The sequence below is a fragment of the Lissotriton helveticus genome, chromosome 4_1 (assembly GCF_964261635.1).
Source record: "Lissotriton helveticus chromosome 4_1, aLisHel1.1, whole genome shotgun sequence".
Classification (NCBI taxonomy): domain Eukaryota; kingdom Metazoa; phylum Chordata; class Amphibia; order Caudata; family Salamandridae; genus Lissotriton; species Lissotriton helveticus.
In genome coordinates, this window is record NC_136063.1 from 1,600,222,950 (window position 1) to 1,600,242,676 (window position 19,727).

Consider the following 19,727-nt stretch of genomic DNA (forward strand, 5'->3'; position numbering starts at 1 on the left):
TGGTGGATGCGGTGGTGGATGTGGTGGTGGTGGTGGATGTGGTGGTGGTGGTGGATGTGGTGGTGGATGTGGTGGTGGTGGTGGATGTGGTGGTGGTGGTGGATGTGGTGGTGGTGGTGGATGTGGTGGTGGTGGTGGATGTGGTGGTGGTGGTGGATGTGGTGGATGTGGTGGTGGTGGATGTGGTGGTGGTGGTGGATGCGGTGGAAGTGGTGGATGTGAAGGTGATGGATGTGATGGTGGATGTGGTGGTGTTGTGGTGGATGTGGTGGTGTTGTGGTGGATGTGGTGGTGTTGGATGTGGTGGTTGTGGATGTGGTGGTGTTGGATGTGGTGGTGTTGGATGTGGTGGTTGTGGATGTGGTGGTGGTGGTGGATGCGTTGGTGGATGAGGTGGTGGATGAGGTGGTGGTGGATGTGGTGGTGGATGTGGTGGTGGATGTGGTGGTGGATGTGGTGGTGGATGTGGTGGTGGATGTGGATGCGGTGGTGGTGGTGGATGTGGTGTTGGATGCGGTGGTGGTGGTGGATGTGGTGTTGGATGCGGTGGTGGTGGTGGATGTGGTGGTGGTGGATGCGATGGTGAAGTGGTGGTGGATGCGATGGTGAAGTGGTGGTGGATGTGGTGGATGTGGTGGATGCGGCGGTGGTGGTGGATGCGGTGGTGTTGGTAGTGGTGGATGGGGTGGTGGTTGTAGTGGATGTGGTGGTGGATGTGGTGGTGGGTGTGGTGGTGGTGGGTGTGGTGGTGGTGGTGGTGCTGGTGGATGCGAAAACAGCGAAAAGTTACTAACACCCTTCTTCAATGACTGAGTCAACCTTCCACTTTTGATGTATTAGCTTGTAGGTGATTTAAAGGTAAAACAAACCCTCGAAACATAGCTAGGAAGGAGTAGATGCTCCCACAGTATATGCAATGCAATGGTTTTGGATAATGTACACAGATGAAGAGATCGTGAAGTGTTGGGGGTGGGGGAAGAGTTTTTGGGCTTAGCCCTACTGACCGCAGGAACTGAATATCCGGAGGATGCAACTGACTGTTTAACTATAAGCGTTTTATGCTAATGCTGTCCATGGTTTGTGATAAACCAAATAAATCTTGTAATAATAAAAATAAAAATAATACTATAATATAATGTACAAATAAAAACAGTAGCTATAAGAAAAACGTGCACGTTCTAGTGAGTTGCTGTCCTGTTTCCTGTGCTGCAGATCACCATCGTACACCCTGAACTCGAACGCAGAGCATCTAGCAAAGGGTAACGCAGGTCGGCGAAGTTCCTCGTTCAGCAAAGTGCGCGAAAATTGCCATACAATTCCATTTGCAAACATGTTTACCACCGCATTATATGTATTATATATTTCACGAATGCGTGCAAATAGGTTCTCCCTTTGGTACGAGCACCAGGTGTATGCATACGTTTATAAACAGTAGACGCATGACTACATCAACAGCTCCCTGAGTTACAGATTAATATTTTGAAATGTAAAGCCAGGCGTACAGAGCCGTAGGGGGCGAGACCTGTTGATATATAAAACTATTGGTACAATCATCACAACAACGGCACCCTGACGGGTAGAAAGGGTGTAGCTGGGTAGAACGAGATGCCCATCTAAGCGCTAGGCCCCGCACCCCCTCGCTCCCCGTCTACCAGCGGGTCCACGTGCCCCACATTTCAAAGGTGAAAGCCGGGCCCGGAAAAAAAACACGTTGTGTGATAGATAGCGCCGAGACAGTAACAAGTGGGAGGGAATAGCTCTCGGCATTGCTGGGTGGGCGGGGGAGCAGGAGTCTGTGGTGTGAGAGACAAATGTTGGTGTGTGAGGCTGCCTTTCAAGTCGGGTGGGGGAGAAGGTAGTCTAAATGCGACAAATGGTAGTCTGGTGCGAGGCGGGGGAGCAGGGTAGCAAGCGGGAGTGGGAGAAATAAGTAGGGTCGGGGAGTTTGTTCGCATATTTGCAAAGGAAACTGCAATAATATATTTTCAGTAGTTTAATGTGTCACTTTGAAAACTGAAATTTAAAATATGCTGTACGACACAGATACATTTCTTATTGATTGTATGAAACGCCAACTGTGCAATAAATAAACCCTTTCCTAAAAATGTCTCCGTGTTGCTACCTTGCGTGTCAAAGCCATTTAAAGATCAACTAATTATTATCGTGAGGTGCGGAGGATGTGTCGTTCTTTCACCACACCCGTTTCATTTTAAATAAAAGTAGTTTAAAACAAAACACAGAGGAGCTCGACCAGAGAGAGAGAGATGCCGAGACATTTCGAATGCATACAATCGAAAGGTGTCAGTTAATGGAGGGAACATACTGAGCAAACATAAGATCTTGAAGAATGAATATACAGACGACCTCTGCCTCCTGCACCCAGCACCGTAGCTAGGAAAGCTCCTGTATCCCCGACTGCACAGCTATTAAGATAGGTGGCTGCGTGTATGTGTTAAAGCTCCTCCTCCCAGAAGCACACTTTCGGGCTTGGGACAAATTGCTTGCAATTTGCATTTTATCTGTTGAAACAGCAGGGTCAAATAGCCGCAATTGAAAACGGAAGGGCAAATACAAATATTGGTTCCTAAACAGAACCACAAAGCGCGTTTACACGGTCTTTTGAGTTCATGCGAGTGATTTGGGCAAGAGCGAGGAAAAACAAGCATTGGCCGCGGGGCCGGGAGCGATGACTAATTTTGGATGGGGGAGGGGGGAGTATTGCCAAGCACTTGAGAGCTAATAGAGATTTTATTACAAAGCCAAACAAAACTGTACCGCAAGTCACAAAAAGAACAAGCTTTCACTTTGTAAATAATACACCCCACCCAAATGGAGATCAGGACTTCAAGGGAACATACAATACCAGGGCTTTGGGGAGAGGAACATTTTCTTGCGTAGTGCTGTGCATTTTTGCCGCTTGGGCTCTCCGTGTCCTATAGAAAGTACAGGATCGCTCGAAAATAATTAAAGCACGCTGTCAAGGTTGAACAGCAATTGTTGAAACATCTGAATGCGCTTCCTAGGTGGGTATACACACATACACAACTTGCAACCAGTCAATTCAGCATCTAAACAGAGAAAGCACCAAGTATAGATTGCGGGTGCACATTGTCTGTTACCAGAATGCAGCCGAACGTTATTAAGAAACCGCAAAACCCTGCGATGAGGACGAGTACTCCTTACGACTAAGGAAGTCGGCAAAGCAATTCACCGGCCACGGTGAGTGACACACGCCTTCCTCTTGACATACACAGAGTGCAGACGGTGTATTATGAACGCGTTAAAAGCGGATATGGAACACAAGAATAAACAGAAGGGAAAATAATGTGATGGGGACCGAAAATAATGACCATAACCCTGCGATGAGGACAAGTACCCTTTACGACGAAGGAAGTCGGCAAAGCAATTCACCGGCCACAGTGTGCGACATGTGCCTTCATCCCGACATACACTGAGAGTGCAAGCGCTCGTGTATAGAGTAGCGGATGGTGTATGAATGCGATAAAAGCGGATATGGAAGAACGCTACATTAAACAAGACGGAGGGATTAAACAAGACGGAGGGAGAGAAGGGGAGGGGGGAGGAGAAATGCGACACGGCGGGCAGGGGAGGGGGCGGAGCGGGGAGAGGGTGTTAAAGCAGCCGGCTGAGGGAACTGATGTGCACGAGCTTTTAAGCTCAATGCGCATGCGCATTGAGCTTGAATTTCACGGGCACTGCAAGGAATCGCCACGATTCCTTGCAAGTTGGTTAAAGACTGTTTAAGCCCCAATAGTCTCGCAAGCTCGATGCGCATGCGCATCGACAGGCGAGACCTAAAAATACTAGTGGGAACTTTTTCATGCAGCAATTGTGTTCACTTCAATATGGAATTCCAGGAGATAGTGCTCTTCTCCTATACAACAGAAACAAAATTCAAACTTCGACATAGAGGAAAGTGACCGTAAGAATTGCACCTATTCTCTGAAATGACCTTGTGAATCTCTACATGGGAAACCATGAAAGCAAACCTAAGATCCACATTTCAGAACATAATTGGGCTTTGGCGAACATGTGCCCCACCTCGCCCCTCCCACCCCACCTCCAATGAACTGTGTTGCCGAAATGCAGAGGCCTCCCATCATCATTGTATAAATGATCAAAATTGAACATACGACCATGTGAGATAAAATTTTCTAAACCTATTTGAATCAACAGAATATACCAGGATACAGCCAATTTTAAAATGGTCAAATCCGGGAACACTGCTCTACAAATGTGCAGTGCCATGGGACACCTCAAAATTTGGGTACATTTATTACACTTATAATCAGATAGAACATTCAATAAGCATCTATAGTTAACGTTTTCCGGAATGGCGATTTAGAAGTATACATACCAAACTGTAGACTTCAATGTTGATCTCAAAGTCACTGGTCACATCTTCCCTGAAACAGAAACAAATTATACTGGAAAGTGGGAGGCATAGTGAAACATAACATGCAGTAAAAACATTTGTATTAAGTTTGACTGGCAATAGTGTCTGTTGGACTTGGCCCTTCTGGCAGGTTCACCCCTGAACTTTTTGCATTTGAACTCTGAAATAAGTATAGTGATTTCTGGTCTTTGCGCACTTTAGCACTGTGGCGCAGTGTAAAGTGCGTGCGCTCTGAGTAAGTGTGTGAGAATGGCCTTCCCTCCCATAGGAATGCATGGGGAATGTATGTGTCCATGGTAATTCCTGATGCGTGGGGAGTGCAAGGTTGAGTTTGGTATGTGCGGACTCGTGTGATTAAATGCTGCGCGATGATGTGTGCGGCATAAATGTGTCTAGTGTGGAAGTGCCACTTCTAGAAGTTTGTGGCTCCACCCCCTGTGGTGTGTCTGATGTCCCTGACCCATCCTGTGAATAGGCAGAGGGGCTGAGCAAAACAAAGTGCTCAGGAACCAGTTGCATCTGGTTCGCCCCTTGCCTGCACCTTTGGACAAAGGAATTTTGTGTATAAATAGAGGCTGTGACCTCTTGTAAAATGTTCTTGTTTGCCAACTTGAAACTACCAGGGGCGTGCTGCTGCTTGGGCCCAGGGGAAGGCTTGCCTCCCTGGGCCCTGCCCTGCTCCTGGATGCCTGGAGGACTTCTGGGGGACCCCTCTGTCCGCCTGGGATGATTGGGGGGACTTGCCTTTGCTCTGGAACCCCTCTTTGATTTTTTTCCCTTTGACTCTCCAGGACCTTTTGCTGATGGGAGCGCTGTGCTCCTTTTCCTTGTGGCCCCCTTTTAAGAGGGAATCCCCTGGTTAGGGATTCCCCCGTGATGCCTGCCTAGCGGGTGCCTACCCCGCTTATTTTAATATGGACTTGCAGGTGCCCACCCTGCATTATGCCCGTTAATTTTCTGTTGCCCTGTGCACAGGTGCCCACCTTGCGTTTTTGTTGAATTAATTAATTATTGCGGGTCCCCACCCCGCGGATTTGCGTTCCTTAGCGGGTGCCCACCCCGCATGCCAGCTTATTTTTGAACTCTAGGGAGCCTACCCCTCCTTTTGTGCCTCAGTCTCCCCGCCACGGCTCGAGCCACGTTAAGATGGCCGCCGCGTCCGCGGCCCACCTGGTTGTGGGCGGGGCCGCTGGACGGAAGCGGAAGTGCGGCCATGGTCCTCGGGGCTCCCGGTGCGAGAAGGGAGAGCCCCGCGGTCACGGGCGGAGAAGGAGAGAGAGAGAGAGAGGCCAGCGCGAGCTTTCGCGGGGCTCCCATGACGAAGGGAGAGTCCCGCGGTGATGGCCGCAAGCCCCGGGTCAAAAGAGGGGGCCCGGGTGAACCCTCCTGGAGGCGAGGCCGCCGACAGCAGCGCGGGGCTCCCAGGAGCCATGGGGAGCCCCGCAGGAGAAGCGCTGCCACATCGAGAGAGGAGGAGCCCCCGCCCACACAACAGCCCGGTGAGTGTTAAAGGGCTGGGGGGGGGGGGGCTCCGGGCGGCCAAGTGGTGCAGCCCGTTGAGGGCCCAGTATGTTGGTGGTAGTTAGGGCGGCCCCGGGTGGCAGTGGGCCGCCCCAACGGTTTGTTAATGAGTTCCTGAGCCTGCGTTGCTCCTACAGGGGGCATGATGAGATTAGGAGCCAGCGCGCTCCACAAGTGGCGTAGAGTTGTCCTAGGAACCCGTGTGCTCCAGGGGGGGATCTATTTCTAAAAGGGGACCAGAGGGGGCCCATGTTCTTGCCCACCTTCTTGCCTCCCCTCTCCAGAGCCAGATGGCTCCCCCGGTTTGCGCCTTGGTTATTTCAGAGCCAGAGGGCTCCAACGCGGTGCACAGGTCCTTCCAGAGCCTAGAGGGCTCCATCCAATGTACACATTTGTTTTCTGAGGCCAGCGCGAGCTTTGGCACAATGTACATCCTGTGATTCTGATGTGTTCTGATAATACAAAGGCTATTTTTATATAACCTTGTGTGGAGTTCCTTTTGTGGGGGGCCTGGGATGTTGTTGCTGGTGGGTGCGTGCGCAAATACTTAACTTACATTGCCCCGGGGATCAGCCTTACTGCTCGTGTCACGTTGCCAAGGGGGTGAGCAGGGGTATCTTTGGAGTGTAACTTCCTTGCCCGAAATAGAGTGGTGGTTTCTGCCTGGCTTTGGCGCAAGCCTCAGCCAACCAGAAATCCCATTTCTAACAGTGTCTAAATGTATAACAGACATTTTTGAAGAGATTTTACAAGCAAAGATTTACACAAACAAATATTAAGTAAGCTATTTTAAGCACCTAGACTTTGCCTTGGAACAAAACTTTAGGCTAGTTAACAAATGTGTGTTAATACACAAGATGTAGTCAAGAGCAGGACAGGTATGAGGCAGGTTCACCTCGAGTACTGGTGGGTGTTCCACTGGAAATTCCTGATCTCTTATAATTCAAATAGGCAGTGTGGCCGGAATTCTGATTGCACCATGCCGTAAAATAATCCTGACACAGAACACCAAGTGGGGCGGAATATACACCTGTCATAACAGCACCACAAAGCATGTGGGCAGGACTGATCACCAGGCTGGCCTCTACTTTCATGAAAACCACTCATAAATCAGGAAGCCTAGAGAGTCTGAGGCTAGCACCAACATTCACGGATGAACACAAAAGACTACTGATGAACTGATCTGGTGGTGAAATTCTCAACATAACTAATATTTCTGCGTTACGCGATGCTCCATTTCATTGCTTAAAGAATAGCTGATACTAGTTAAACAGTGCACTAGTTATACTTGTTACCACAGGAAAAATCTTCAAACTAAAATGTTCTACTCACAGGTTGAAGGTTGTAGAGAATGTAAGTGCATCTCCTTTCACAGAAGTCAAAGTACTGGCAAGAGGTGTCGCTACCATATTCTCTGCTCCAGACCGGATCACAATTAGAAAGTAGTAGTTTGCTGAATCTATTGAAAAATGGAAATGATTGCAGAATAATCAAACCCTGTGTGTTCCATTAAATGAAGTACCGATTGGACAGGCAACATTTTCAAGGATGATTTAATGGCAATACATGCATATTGAAAGAAAAACTTACTTTCAATGGGTAACAATCTTTCACGTGTATATTTAATCTATCTGCAGATTCTTGTCCTTTTGAATATCCCAGGCATCCTATTGGTTATGGAAACTTTTCACTAGATCTCCATACCATTAGGGGTCTCTGACTCCATCTCCATGCTGGAAGCGACCCCACCATGAGGTCACTGTAGCAATAAAGTGACCTTATAGTCGTAATGACATCAGCTGACTTATAAGCTTATTGTACGAGTTACTTACCTTCGGTAACGATGTATCTGGTAAAGACGATTCTAGCCGCAGATTCCTTCACGTAGAATTATCCCCAGGTGTGAGACTGGATCTGGAAACTTTTTGAGTATAGCTATATAACAGCTACCACTACCCCACATAGGATACGGTAAATCCCAAAACACAGGAACCCTCTTTGGAAGAACTTCCGCAGCAGAGGAGAAAGCAAAGCGTCACGGGAAAAAACAGCCCTGCGGAAGTCTTGACATCAGCCCAAAGAAAAACAGAGGCCTAATCTCAGGGCCAAGTCTGTGTAACTATTCCAGCACAAAACACACACACAGGCAACAAGGGCTGTCCAGCAGCCAACAATGTCAAAGTTCCAGCAAGGAGGACTCAATGGCCAGCAAATACCATCTACAGCTAGGGCATCCAAAAGGCCCAAACCAGCTCAACTCAGCAGTCACTGAGGAGGGAAAGGAGGAGGAGGAGAAGGTGGAGGAGGACGGAGCCCCGCCCGGAACCTTTGGATGGAAGAATCAGCCGGGGCATAGAACAACAAGCTGCCATCAAACGGAAGATCAATGAGCCGCTCCCGAATATTCTCAGGGAACACCGTCCTGAAGCCAAGCATGGCGACGGGAGGGCAACTGAGGAAGCCGTGGCCCAGCCCAACACCTCCAAGATGTCCAGAGCAGAGCGGAGAATAAAGGCTGCCAGCTCCCAGCCATCCAAAGCATGATGCCATAAGTCCAACTGAACAGTCTCCTGGGAAGCCGCGCATCCCAGACACTCAGCAGAGTCCCACAAACAAGTGGAGGCCCTCGCCAATACACACAAGGTTATAAGGGCCCGAAAGGCAGCACTGGTTGAGGCGAACATGTTGCGTCCTGAGAGTTCAGCCAGTGGGCCTCCCGGGACGGCGGAGTCAACAGTGGCGGCAGGGAGGGGAAAGCGGTCCTAAAAAGTGGACTGGCAGCAGAGGGGTGGAGGGAGAGGAACGCCGGGTCACATGTCGCCGAAAGGTGTTGGTGCAGAAGGTGTTAAGGCACCGTATCCCCTGAGGCAGGACACCTCCAAGCTCCAGTCAGGAAAGAAAGGAGCGAACCCTCAAAGGGGAGTAAGATTTCCCTTCCACCAGAGCCCTGGTGGAGAACCTTCAAGAGATGGTCCGCCAGAAAATGAGCAATCGGGACCCCATGCGCAGAATGCCCACAGCTGTGGACACAGCGTAAGCGAAGGAGGACAACACGCGGGCCGCATCACCCATGGAGAGCCCACACCCCCGGAAGGCCGACCACCAGCCCCCGGGGACAAACTGCGACACTTACCCACCGGCAAGCAATGCTCTCGCGACATCAGGGAAGGGCGAAGGCGACTAAGACGGCCGTATCTGAAGCAGTCTGCCGAAGATGATCGAGGGGAGGAGGTCGACCTGGAGAGACGCGCTGATAGAAATTTCATTTAGCGCTCCCGCTATGACTTCGGCTTTAACTGTTGACACGCCTCACAATCAGTAGTGCTGTGATCCTCCCCCAAACATCACATACAAATTAGATGAGGATCCGTTGCCGACATAAGATGCCCACACGACGTGCAAGTTTTGAAGCTCGAAGGCATTCAACTGTTCCACCAGACAGAAGACAATTGGTGAAGAAAAAAGGGCCCTGCGGAAAAGGAAAAAACTGGAAAAAAACTGACGTAGGCGTGCCGGGGTGGGGCTTTTGTGACTTCGCTGACGTCAGGTGCACGGACGACGCCTGGGCGGAGTCGTGTGATGTCGGCCTGCCCCCGGCGTGCAGGGATGCTGTGGCAAAAAAATTCCGGATTCAGTCTCACGCCTGAGGATAATTCTACGTGAAGGAATCTGCGGCTAGTAGTCTATCAGATAATTAGACTAACAAAACCAGCCTTCAAAACCAGGAGATGGGAAAGGTGGATGGGGAATCTGCAGGTAGACAGAGTATCCACCAGAAAGATCATTACCAAAGGCAAGTAACTTTTTTCTCATGGACACTATTACCAGCAGACACCTAACCGTTTGAATAGATTTCTCAAACAGTAACCAACCAAGTGGTGGGTTAGAAGGACTGGTTAAACTAAAACAAATGTAAAAAAAAAAAACACATGAGGGGTCCGAGCGTGTGAAGAGTCCTTCCCGCCGCACTTCCAAACAAACAGTAATGTTTTGAGACGGTATTGCGGGTGCCTATATTTCAGTTTTGCGGATCGCTGCCAGTAGGACTCTCCTTGCTAGAGCTTATGTTTAGGACTATGGCCTGGTGGAATAATTTGCTTTGGAGGTTCCTTCTGAGTCTAGGCATAACACATTTTTATGCACAATAGGATCGATGTTAACATCATCTTCTGGCTGGCTTTATCCTCCATCTTGCCAGCATTACCTATAAAAATCCGCCCGTCAAATTGAACGTTCTGTATGGTCAAGATAAAACCCCCCTCTTGGAACCCAATCTATTAAACCTTTCCTCCGCTTTAGTGGATGTGGAGGGGAAAGCAAATAGGCAGGGTAATGGACTTCCCTAAATGGAAGGCTGTGACCACTTTGGGCACAAAGCAACTCCGGTTCTGGAAACCAACTGGTCAGAAAAAGAAGGAAGTAAATGGAGGGGTGATGCTCAGTGCCTGTAACTTAGTGGCCCATCTAGCCAACGTAATGCGTACTAGAAATACAGTCTTAAATGTAAGCAGTTGCAACAGCGTAAGGGTTTGAAAGCAAAACACATGAAAAATGAGAGTATGAGATTAAGATCCCACTGAACTACTATGACAGGCAGCGGGGGATTGAAGGGGTTCTAGGCATGTTAGTTAGGCCCATCTTAAACTTCATAACTATCGCGGACTTGAACAAGGATGATTGATCTCGAAGACAGAAAAATGCCAACAAGGCAGATAAGCAGCCCTTCACTATACCCACTATACAAACCAGTTGAGCTGATGACAGGGCAACACACAAGATGTATGTGGCGGAAGAGGATCTACTGAATTGTCTAAACACCATTTGATTAAACCTACTGCATATCCCAGACTACACTGTTATTGTGGAGTGTCTACAAACACTTAAGCGAACATCCAACACTTAGGAATGTAGAGAAAAGGCATTCAAAGTGCAAAGATGTAAGGGAACACCTCTGGGTGAAGACGCCACTAGTGGTCAGCATGTTATCGCCGAATAAGGCTGTTGGCCCTGCTATTCAAATAAACAGCAAGATCTGCTGTTTCTGCACCCAAGTGTCACACTGAGTTTCAGTAGAGATGGGGAGACCCAACTCCTATCTGCTAGCTGTTTTGTCAGTCAACATATGGATGGATTAACCTCAAAGTGATGGCAGGAAGGCCTTAAATGCTGGCTGTATCGCTCTCCGCTTAATCAGAATGGTGTACAATATCTGCTCTTCTGAACGCTAGTTCTTCCAGATGTGCCTCCCACCTTAAGGTGGAAGAGCCCATTACCCCCATATTCACTGCTAGAGGGGAAGTTAGAATGGACATTCCTTGAATTAGTTTCTTCGCTATACTCAACTGCATGAAACCTGATGAAGCATGGCTCAAGATCACCACTGTTATCGATATCTGCCATGTTGGAGCAATTGTCTGCAGAGGCACAAGTGAAGGGCCCTGTGGCAGAGTGCCTACTTTTTGCCTGGCATCGGATGCAAATTTGACAAAAAGAGTACTGGGTACATGCTAAGCAGGTGTCCAGTGCCAGTTCTCTTTCCCAAAACACTGTACAATTCACCAAATGGCAATACCTTTAGCACTCCTGTAAGTCCCTATCAAATGGACCCATGCTACCTAGGGCATTTAGTACTAAAGAGGCTCTCTAAGGGCTGTAGCATATATTGTGCCACCCTATGAGACCTCAGCATCAACATGCAAACTACCATTGCAGGTTGCGTGCCATGGTGCAGAGAAAAGTGAAGACACAACATGACATGACATCCCCTGTGTGCCATGCCTACAGACAATGCATGCAGTCTAGATAAGCCACCCCAATTGTGGGCCTTAGAGCCCTGCGGTAGGGTGCACTATACTACATATATAGTCATGGAAGTGACCCAACTGTTTGAGCGATCGACCTCGAAGCTGAGGAACCCGGTTAGTCTCGGCAGTGAGATACTGTGATTCTGGGCAAATTACTTTTTACATCCCCGTGCCTAACAAAATGAATGTGTGTAGGAAAGTGGCTCTATATATACTGGACCAAAGCAAGGTACAGTGTGTATAGAGTCCCCAGAGGTTAGTCATAAGCTAAAGTTAGATATAAACTTACTCTCTAAAGTGGTAGCTTGGTCGAGCAGTAAGGCAGTATCAGAGGACAGTGTAAAGCATTTGTTGTACACACTCAGTCAGCAAATGGCCTCACACTCAAGAACTGAACTCTAGGGCAATTGTTTTGTATCAAAATATAGAGTGGTTTTATTTTAGAACCAACAAGCTATCAAAATATACTTCCTCAGGATGAGTTACTTTAGTTAAATACTTTTCAAATAGGCAATAGACTTTTTGAGTGCAATAGATACAGTTTGCTGCAATCGGCAACACAATACAACATTGAGCTCAATGGAAATTCCTAGTTAAATAAATAAATAAAATAAATAAATAAATAAATGCAATTAGTTACTTTGTGGATTACTTTTCTAACCACAGGACTGGATCCTAGATTCAGTACCAGGACGGGAGCTGTAAACAGTTAAGTAAAAGCGTTTTGGTTACAGTAGTGATTTTTAAGGAATATCATTGTATTTTAAAAGTTGACACTTGGAAACTTTTTCAGTTGAAATTACCTATGTTATCCTAAGGAAGGAAATTCACTTCGCAGGTAAATTATGTTCACGTTACTTTTGTAATCCAGTTCTGGACTCCTAGGTTCAGCACAGGGACCTTTATCTAAAACAGGTAAGTAATTACGTTTTGGTAGTTGGTGTGATTTTTAAAGAATATTTGTAGCTTGCAAAAATCGACACTTAGAAGAAATTTCACAGAGAAACAGTCAATGGTTTCCTGTGGAAGAAAATTCAATTTACTGGTAAGTACGGTTAAAATTACTTTTCAGCGTTTTTCATGGGCTAAAAGGTGCAGCACTGAGGTCTCTCCTGATAACAGGTGAGTCAATTGGAATTAGTTATACGGCTGATTGTAGGTGAATATTCTAAAGTTCCAAAATTCCACACTTAGAAGAATTTCCAAGTGAAACCAGTCAATGTTAGCCATGGGAAGAAAAGTGAGTCATCTGCTTTTAAGGAAGTACTCGACTGGCAGAGTTAAGGTTCTGGGCATAGACTCAGGGGTCTCCCCGGGTCAGGTAGGTACACCCTCAGCAGCACAGGGGCAGCCAGGTGCAGAGGTAGTAATGCCCAATGTTATCCAATGAGAGGCAGGGGGCCTTCGATTGGTGGCTGCTGGCTAGCAGGCCACACTGCTGTGGGAGCTGGGCTCCTGGTCACTTGCTCAGGGTAAATGGGGAAGTAGGATAGGACAAAGGTTGCACTGCCTGGGGCACTTGGGCGGCTAGGTGCAGGGTACTTTTGAACCGTCGGGCGCTCAATGTTATCTTTAAAAGGGAACAAAGGTTGCAGGCTCGGGGACGGAGGATCTTCTGGAGCGACCAACACTTCGAGGGGAAGTTGGGATCTTGGAGGGTTGGTAGGCACCCCGGAGTGGGGCACAGGAGGCCGGGGGGCGCCGGGTGTATTTGGACATCGGGAAATCTTACCCTCTGCTGGTCGCAGATGGAGTGGTCCATGGTTCGGAGTCTGCAGGGGTAGTCGAGGAGGGTCCTTGGGCACTGGATTCCAGGTCAGAATCGCCGGGGGCCGTCCTCAGGGTCTTTGTCCACTCAGGCAAAGGCCCGCCTCGGCGGGTGCAGAGTGGGACGGATTTGCAGTTCCTGGCTGGCACCAGGGGTATTGCTGTTTGGCAGAGCCACTGCTCGTGGGAGCCCCAGTCTCTAAGCGGGTCAAGGCAGGCAGGTCCTCCGGGGTTCTCGAGGTTGCTGTCCGCAGGAGACGCCTGGATTTAGCAGGAGCAGGTTTAAGGATCAACAGGTCTGTTGGGCTGAGGCCAAGTCAGTTGGTGTTGTCCTCTTGTTAGCAGCTGCACGGCAGGTCGTCTTCTTGGTCTTCTTTCATGTTTCGAAATCAAGATCTAAGGAAGGTTCAGGGTGCCCCTAAATACTAAATTTAGGGGCGTTAAAGGTAGGGGGAAGAGCAGGGACCAATTGGTCCCGGTCCTCGGGTGAGTACACCCCCTATCCTGCTCCTCTCCTGTGGGAGGGGGAAAGTAGCCTATCTGATTGGGCAGGGCTCCCCATCCTCAAGATGGCCGGAGCCCAGAGTTGTGCTTCACCTCGCCTCTCCCACCCGAGGAGTGGAGTTGGCACATGCTGGCACACCCCCTTCCCTCATGTAGGGTTTCCCGCCAGAGTGGGGGTCAGAACCGGTGGGGGCCAGTTGCCGAGTACAGCAAGTGGTCTGGAGAAGCTCGCAAAGGTGGTACTTTATTTTATTTATTTCAAAGTTTTATATAGCGCGAACAAGATCTTCACAGATATCAGAGCGCTTTACATAGAGGGGTACATGAGGGAACATAGTCAAACAATAAATCAATAGATCATACAGTACGGATAGGTGGCTGCAAAGCCCATCACGTGAGTAATAAGACAACTCATACAAATAAGTAAATGGGTCAAGCATGTAGTACAAATCGGTGCAGGGTGTTAACAGAGTTCGAGATAATAGATCAAGTGTATTTAGCCATGAGGATAGGTATGCCTTTGAAGCTTCCCCATGCCCATCCTGGGGGAGGAGACCTAGCACCTCGCCCAGGATGTGCATCGTTGCAGGCCCAGGAGAGCGGGGGGCTCTCCACCCAGGGGTTCAGCAACAGGTCTGCTGTGTGGCAGCCTAGGCAACCTCTCAGACAAAACGTGGATTGTAGGTTAGGTTTCAGGGGGAATCTCTAAGATGCCCTCTGTAGTGCAGTTTACATTAAATCCCACACTGGCATCAGTGTGGGTTTAATGTGTTGAGAAGTTTGATATCAAACTTGTCAGTCTTCAGTGTAGCCATTATGGTGCTTTGGAGTTCGTAATGACAAACTCACAGCACCAAATACTCTTAATGGCATCGCTGCACTTACAGTGCCCAGGAATGGCCCTGGGCACTGTAGGGGCACAGGGCTCATGTACCTGTGCCCACACCACTGGCATAGGGCACCCAGCTAGAGGGGTGACTGATGCATGCCAGGGCAGTGGGTTTGTGGGCATGGTACACAGGGATGTGTGCCATATTGAATGTTTAGTTCTGCACCTGGGCACTCAGTCTGCAAAGGCAGTGTGTGGGTGTCAGGGTGCTAGGCCCCTAAAGGTGGCACAATAAGTGCTGCAGCCCTTAGGGGTCTTCTCTGGTCACAATGCCCTGGGTACCTAGGGTACCATTTACCAGAGGCTGATATGTGGCCAGAGATGTCAATTGGGTTTCAGCTTCAATACAGTTTTTAGTGAAGGAACACAGGCCCTGGGCACCTGATTGACAGAAGCCCAGGGCACACTCAGTCAAAGCGCATCAGCAATTCAGCAAAAAGTGGGGGCATACCATGCAAGAAAGATGTCACTTTCTCACAATGTGTCCGTCTCTAATGCAACTGGCGCTCATGTAAAGTGCTTTGATACCGTCGGGTCTAATTTGCACAGTTTAAAACTATCAAAAAGTCAGATTATGCCCCTGTGATGTCCAAGGCGATTCTTAGATGTTAAGAGAGAACAGTGAAGCCATTTCGGAGTACATGAGCTGTACAGTGGTAAATAAGAGTTCCCCAGCTACATGATGGCTTCACTGAAACTAGAGGTGTTTGGTATCAAACATCTCCTGTTCATTCCAGGGATGGATTTATTTACACATGCACCCAGAGGGCAGCTCAAAAGGTGCCCCCTGAAAACCTACAGCGTACCTGTAGGCTGACGCTGAACATCCTGCGATTCTGGGCAAATCACTGAATCTCCTTGTGCCTAAAAAAATGAATGTGTCCTCATGGAATGCAACTGGTGCTATGTAAAGCGCTCGGATACCCGATTTGAGTCAAGTTTGCGCTATATAAACCTGCAAAAAAAATAAAAAATACAGAAGACTAGTGTCCTGGCTGGCGTAGACCTGCCTGCCACCATTGACAGGTTTCTGACCCACTGCAGGCGAGAGCCCACACTCTGCGGGCAGAAACAGTGCCATTATCCGACCGGAGGTGATGTCACCACCTCCAAGTATGATGGCTAAGTGATCAGCATATCAAGGCAGGAGGCTTCAAAGACCTCTGCAGCCATTTGACGTGAGACCCTTGGGTTCGTCCTGGACTCATCGCTCACTATGACCAAGCAAGTCAACGCCATCTCCTCCTCCTGCTTCAACACCCTCCGCATGCTACGAAAGATCTTCAAATGGATCCCCACGGAAACAAGAAGGACTGTCACCCAAGCCCTCGTCACAAGCTGGCTCAACTATGGCAACGCACTCTATGCAGGGACAACGGCCAAGCTACAGAAAAGACTACAACGCATACAGAATGCCTCTGCACGCCTCATCCTGGACATCCCCCGCCACAGCAATATCACCACCCACCTGAGAGACCTGCACTGGCTCCCCGTCAACAAGTGGATCACGTTCAAGCTCCTCACCCACGCACACAAAGCGCTCCACAACACCAGACCTGAATACCTCAACAAACGCCTCGCGTTTTCGCCCCGACTCGCCAACTCCGCTCAGCCAGCCTCGCCACCATACCACGCACCAGAAGGACAGGCGGCAGATCTTTCTCCTCCCTACCCACCCACCCACCTCCGACTGACCCAAGACCTTCTCACCTTCAGGAGACACCTCAAGACCTGGCTGTTCGAGCAGTAGCAGCACCCCCTCCTCCCCCTCCTTGAAACCCTCGCGGGTGAGTAGTGCGCTCTATAAATGTACTGATTGATTGTGTCTTTCTTGCTTGAATACTCAGAAACATTTCTTTTCCATAAAAAAGACTAGCACAAAGATTGTGGTAGGTTTGGAAAAGAAGTGGGGAAGACAGTACAGGCATTACTAAATGCTTTGTGCAGAGGAACTGTATGAAGTTAAATGAAATGCATTAAGGATGGCTGCTGAAGACCTAATCTGGTAATTGACACTTGCACTCTAGCGGCTTAGAGGGGACAGGGAAAAGGAAAAGGGATAGATAAATGAAGCACTGAGCTAGATACTTGGTTGTTACGATCTGTAGGAATGCAGTAATCAAATGCGATGCCGATAGGGAAGGTGAGGCATAAAACTCGGAAATGTGTAGGAGGTCATGCATTTGATGTTAACCTTGGCAAAGCAAGAAGGAAATACAGGTTTACCTTATTTAACTATACAGAAAGAGCCAATATGGCAGAGAAACACTCCACTTGACAAAGAAAAAGAGAATAAGGCCAATGAAGCTGAGAAACATTAGCTGAGCTGCTACAAAAGCTACAAGTGTGACTAGCTAATAAGCATCCAATAGTGATACACAAAACGCCTGCTTTAATGTGGTCTCCTCAAGGAGTACAACATAGCCGCTTGCAATACATCTAGATTTCTTTTTCAAGGAATATACAACCATAGATTGGTAATCTGAAGACAGGCAGCAGCAAAGGTATAGCCTTTCCTGGTGTGGCAAAATGTTAAACTGCTGAGGATGTCAGGAAGCGAGAAACACAATCATCTAATATAAATGTAAATAAAAATATGAGTGTAAGTGCCTCAGGAGCAATTTGAAATTAGGCAGACTGTCTTTATTTGCCACTAGTTTTATAGGAATAGTCAAGGCTCTCTGGTTGCACCATTCAGTGGTATGATAAAACGGAGATCAGATTTAGCTACAAGCTTATTAAAATTACTTTATGGAGGGCTACGCTAGTCTCAATTCTGTGTCCAGGATTGCTTTGATACTAGGAGCATCCATCATTTTGGTAAGGAAACATGCAGTGCTCAGATAAAAAATAAAATGTACTGCACATATCCACTAGCTCAGATCTGTCATTTTCAGTGTCCTACCCGTGGGTCTAATATACTTGAAATGACACTTACATGTGGCTGAAATAAACTCTTACCATCCTGAAGAAACTGCTTGAACACTTTCAACAGACAGAGGATGACCCTTTGTCACGGTTCTTGAATGTTATGGGTATCATTGTGGTGAGGTGAAAAAAACGTTTTTTCTGTCTCTAAAATGGTTATTTTAGTTCAGTTTGCCAGGCCATGAAGGTGTATTCAAAGATACACTGTAGCATTTATGTGTTGCACGCTTCTGAATGAAGACATGTCCCTTCATGGACAGCCTGGAATGGTAACCAATTACTTTGTACAGATCCTTTCAACCTGATTCAATATTCTTACTCTCCTGCCATTTACCCTAGTTGTTAATCAAAGTTTCCATGCTTTATATTTGATGTTCAGAAAATACTACATTTATCAAAATATTAAACCTATTGTTTTTTTGCGAGTGAGTATATCGACAACTAGGTTTAATATTGGAATTCAACGTTTACATGATTAACGAAAAACTACTGGTTACTCTATGATGCATTTCAGACTTAACGATTATTTTTCAATGAGTGCCTTTTCTAACAATGGTACTGAATTACTTTTTCTTAAACAAAGGTAAACCTTGTGAAAATGTGGTGTGCGTGTCCATTGAATTGTGGGTCAGTCTTTAAACGATGTGAGCATGGCCGCTGGCAAGAGCAACTATTATAAAGGTTTCCACCAGAAGATAAAATAGAAACAAAGATTCCTCTTTTAGCAGAATCAATGAGACAATTCGAAAAAATCATGGGGAAGAAAGGGGAAAGAGAGAAGAGGTTGCATCAGTCTATAAGAAAAGAGGTGTCGATAATTTTATATGCAGGCAGGTAACTGGTAGTAGTGAAACGATATCCTACCTGAGAACGTTAGTATGTTTTGCTTCTTTTGGTTAGGAAAGGCCCCAGAGACGTTTTACAAGGGCTTCAGCTACTTTTTTCTCCAAAGTTGAACTGGGCACATTTAGTGCACAAGCAGCAAAAAGTTAAAAAATCCATCGAGACCATAAGGCACTTGTAGTAAAGGAACCCCCAACACACACACTTTGTGGCTGGTACTTGGTGTGATTTTGACTGGAAGTGCACTAGTTTCCTCCTAACCAGGAGGTTCCCAGTGCCAGATCTCTTTTCCAAAACTGTGCAATTGTACCCAATTGGCAATACCTTTATCACTCTCTGCAAGTCCCTAGTAAGAGGTACCTAGGGCAAGGAAGATAAAGTGGTTCCTTAAGGGCTGCAGCACGAATTGTGCCACTCTAAAGGACATCTCACCAAACACATCCAGACCACCATTTCAGGCTGCTTGTCTAGGTGCAGACAAAGGTGAAAACACGACATGGCACATCTCTGTGTGCCATGTCTATAAACACTCAATGCACTATAGGCAAGTCATCCTACAGCAGGCTTTGCAGCTCTGAAGGAAGGGTGCACCATGCTACATGTGAGGACATCTGCATAAGCAGATATGCCCCTCGGCTGGTCAGCTCTATCGATGGCAGTACAAGTGAACAGGAAAGCCATTTTAAGTACTTGTGCTGGACACTGGTGAAAACGAGTTCCCCAGCTATGTGATGGCTAACTAAAAATTTGGTATCTAACATCTTGTATTAATAAACCCACATGGATGCCAGTGTTGGATTTATTAATAAATGCACACAGAGGGCACCTGAGAGGTACGTCCTGAAAACCTAACAGCTACTGGTGTGCTGACTGACTGGTTTTTGCAAGCCTGCCACCACAGACGTTTCGGACCTCCAAAAGTCAGGTCCTTTGCTCTCAGGAGGCCAGAAACAAAGCCTGTTTGGGCAGATATTGTGTACACCCGCTCACAGGATGTCCTACGGATTAGCATTCCAAGGGAGGAGCTTCAAAGAGGCCACCTCCTTAGGTATGC

The 19,727-nt window shown here is 47.7% G+C and overlaps 1 protein-coding gene across 1 annotated transcript in view; it reads right to left on the reverse strand.

The window, feature by feature from the left end:
- The window catches only part of ANLN (anillin, actin binding protein), a 262,650-nt gene that overhangs the window by 111,147 nt on the left and 131,776 nt on the right, over nucleotides 1-19,727 (reverse strand). The window contains exons 15-16 of the mRNA XM_078688221.1: nucleotides 7,271-7,397; nucleotides 4,379-4,427 (exon numbers count right to left, since the gene is read on the reverse strand). Of these exons, the coding sequence (XP_078544347.1) occupies nucleotides 4,379-4,427; nucleotides 7,271-7,397 (176 nt within the window). The remainder of the gene's footprint in view (nucleotides 1-4,378; nucleotides 4,428-7,270; nucleotides 7,398-19,727) is intronic.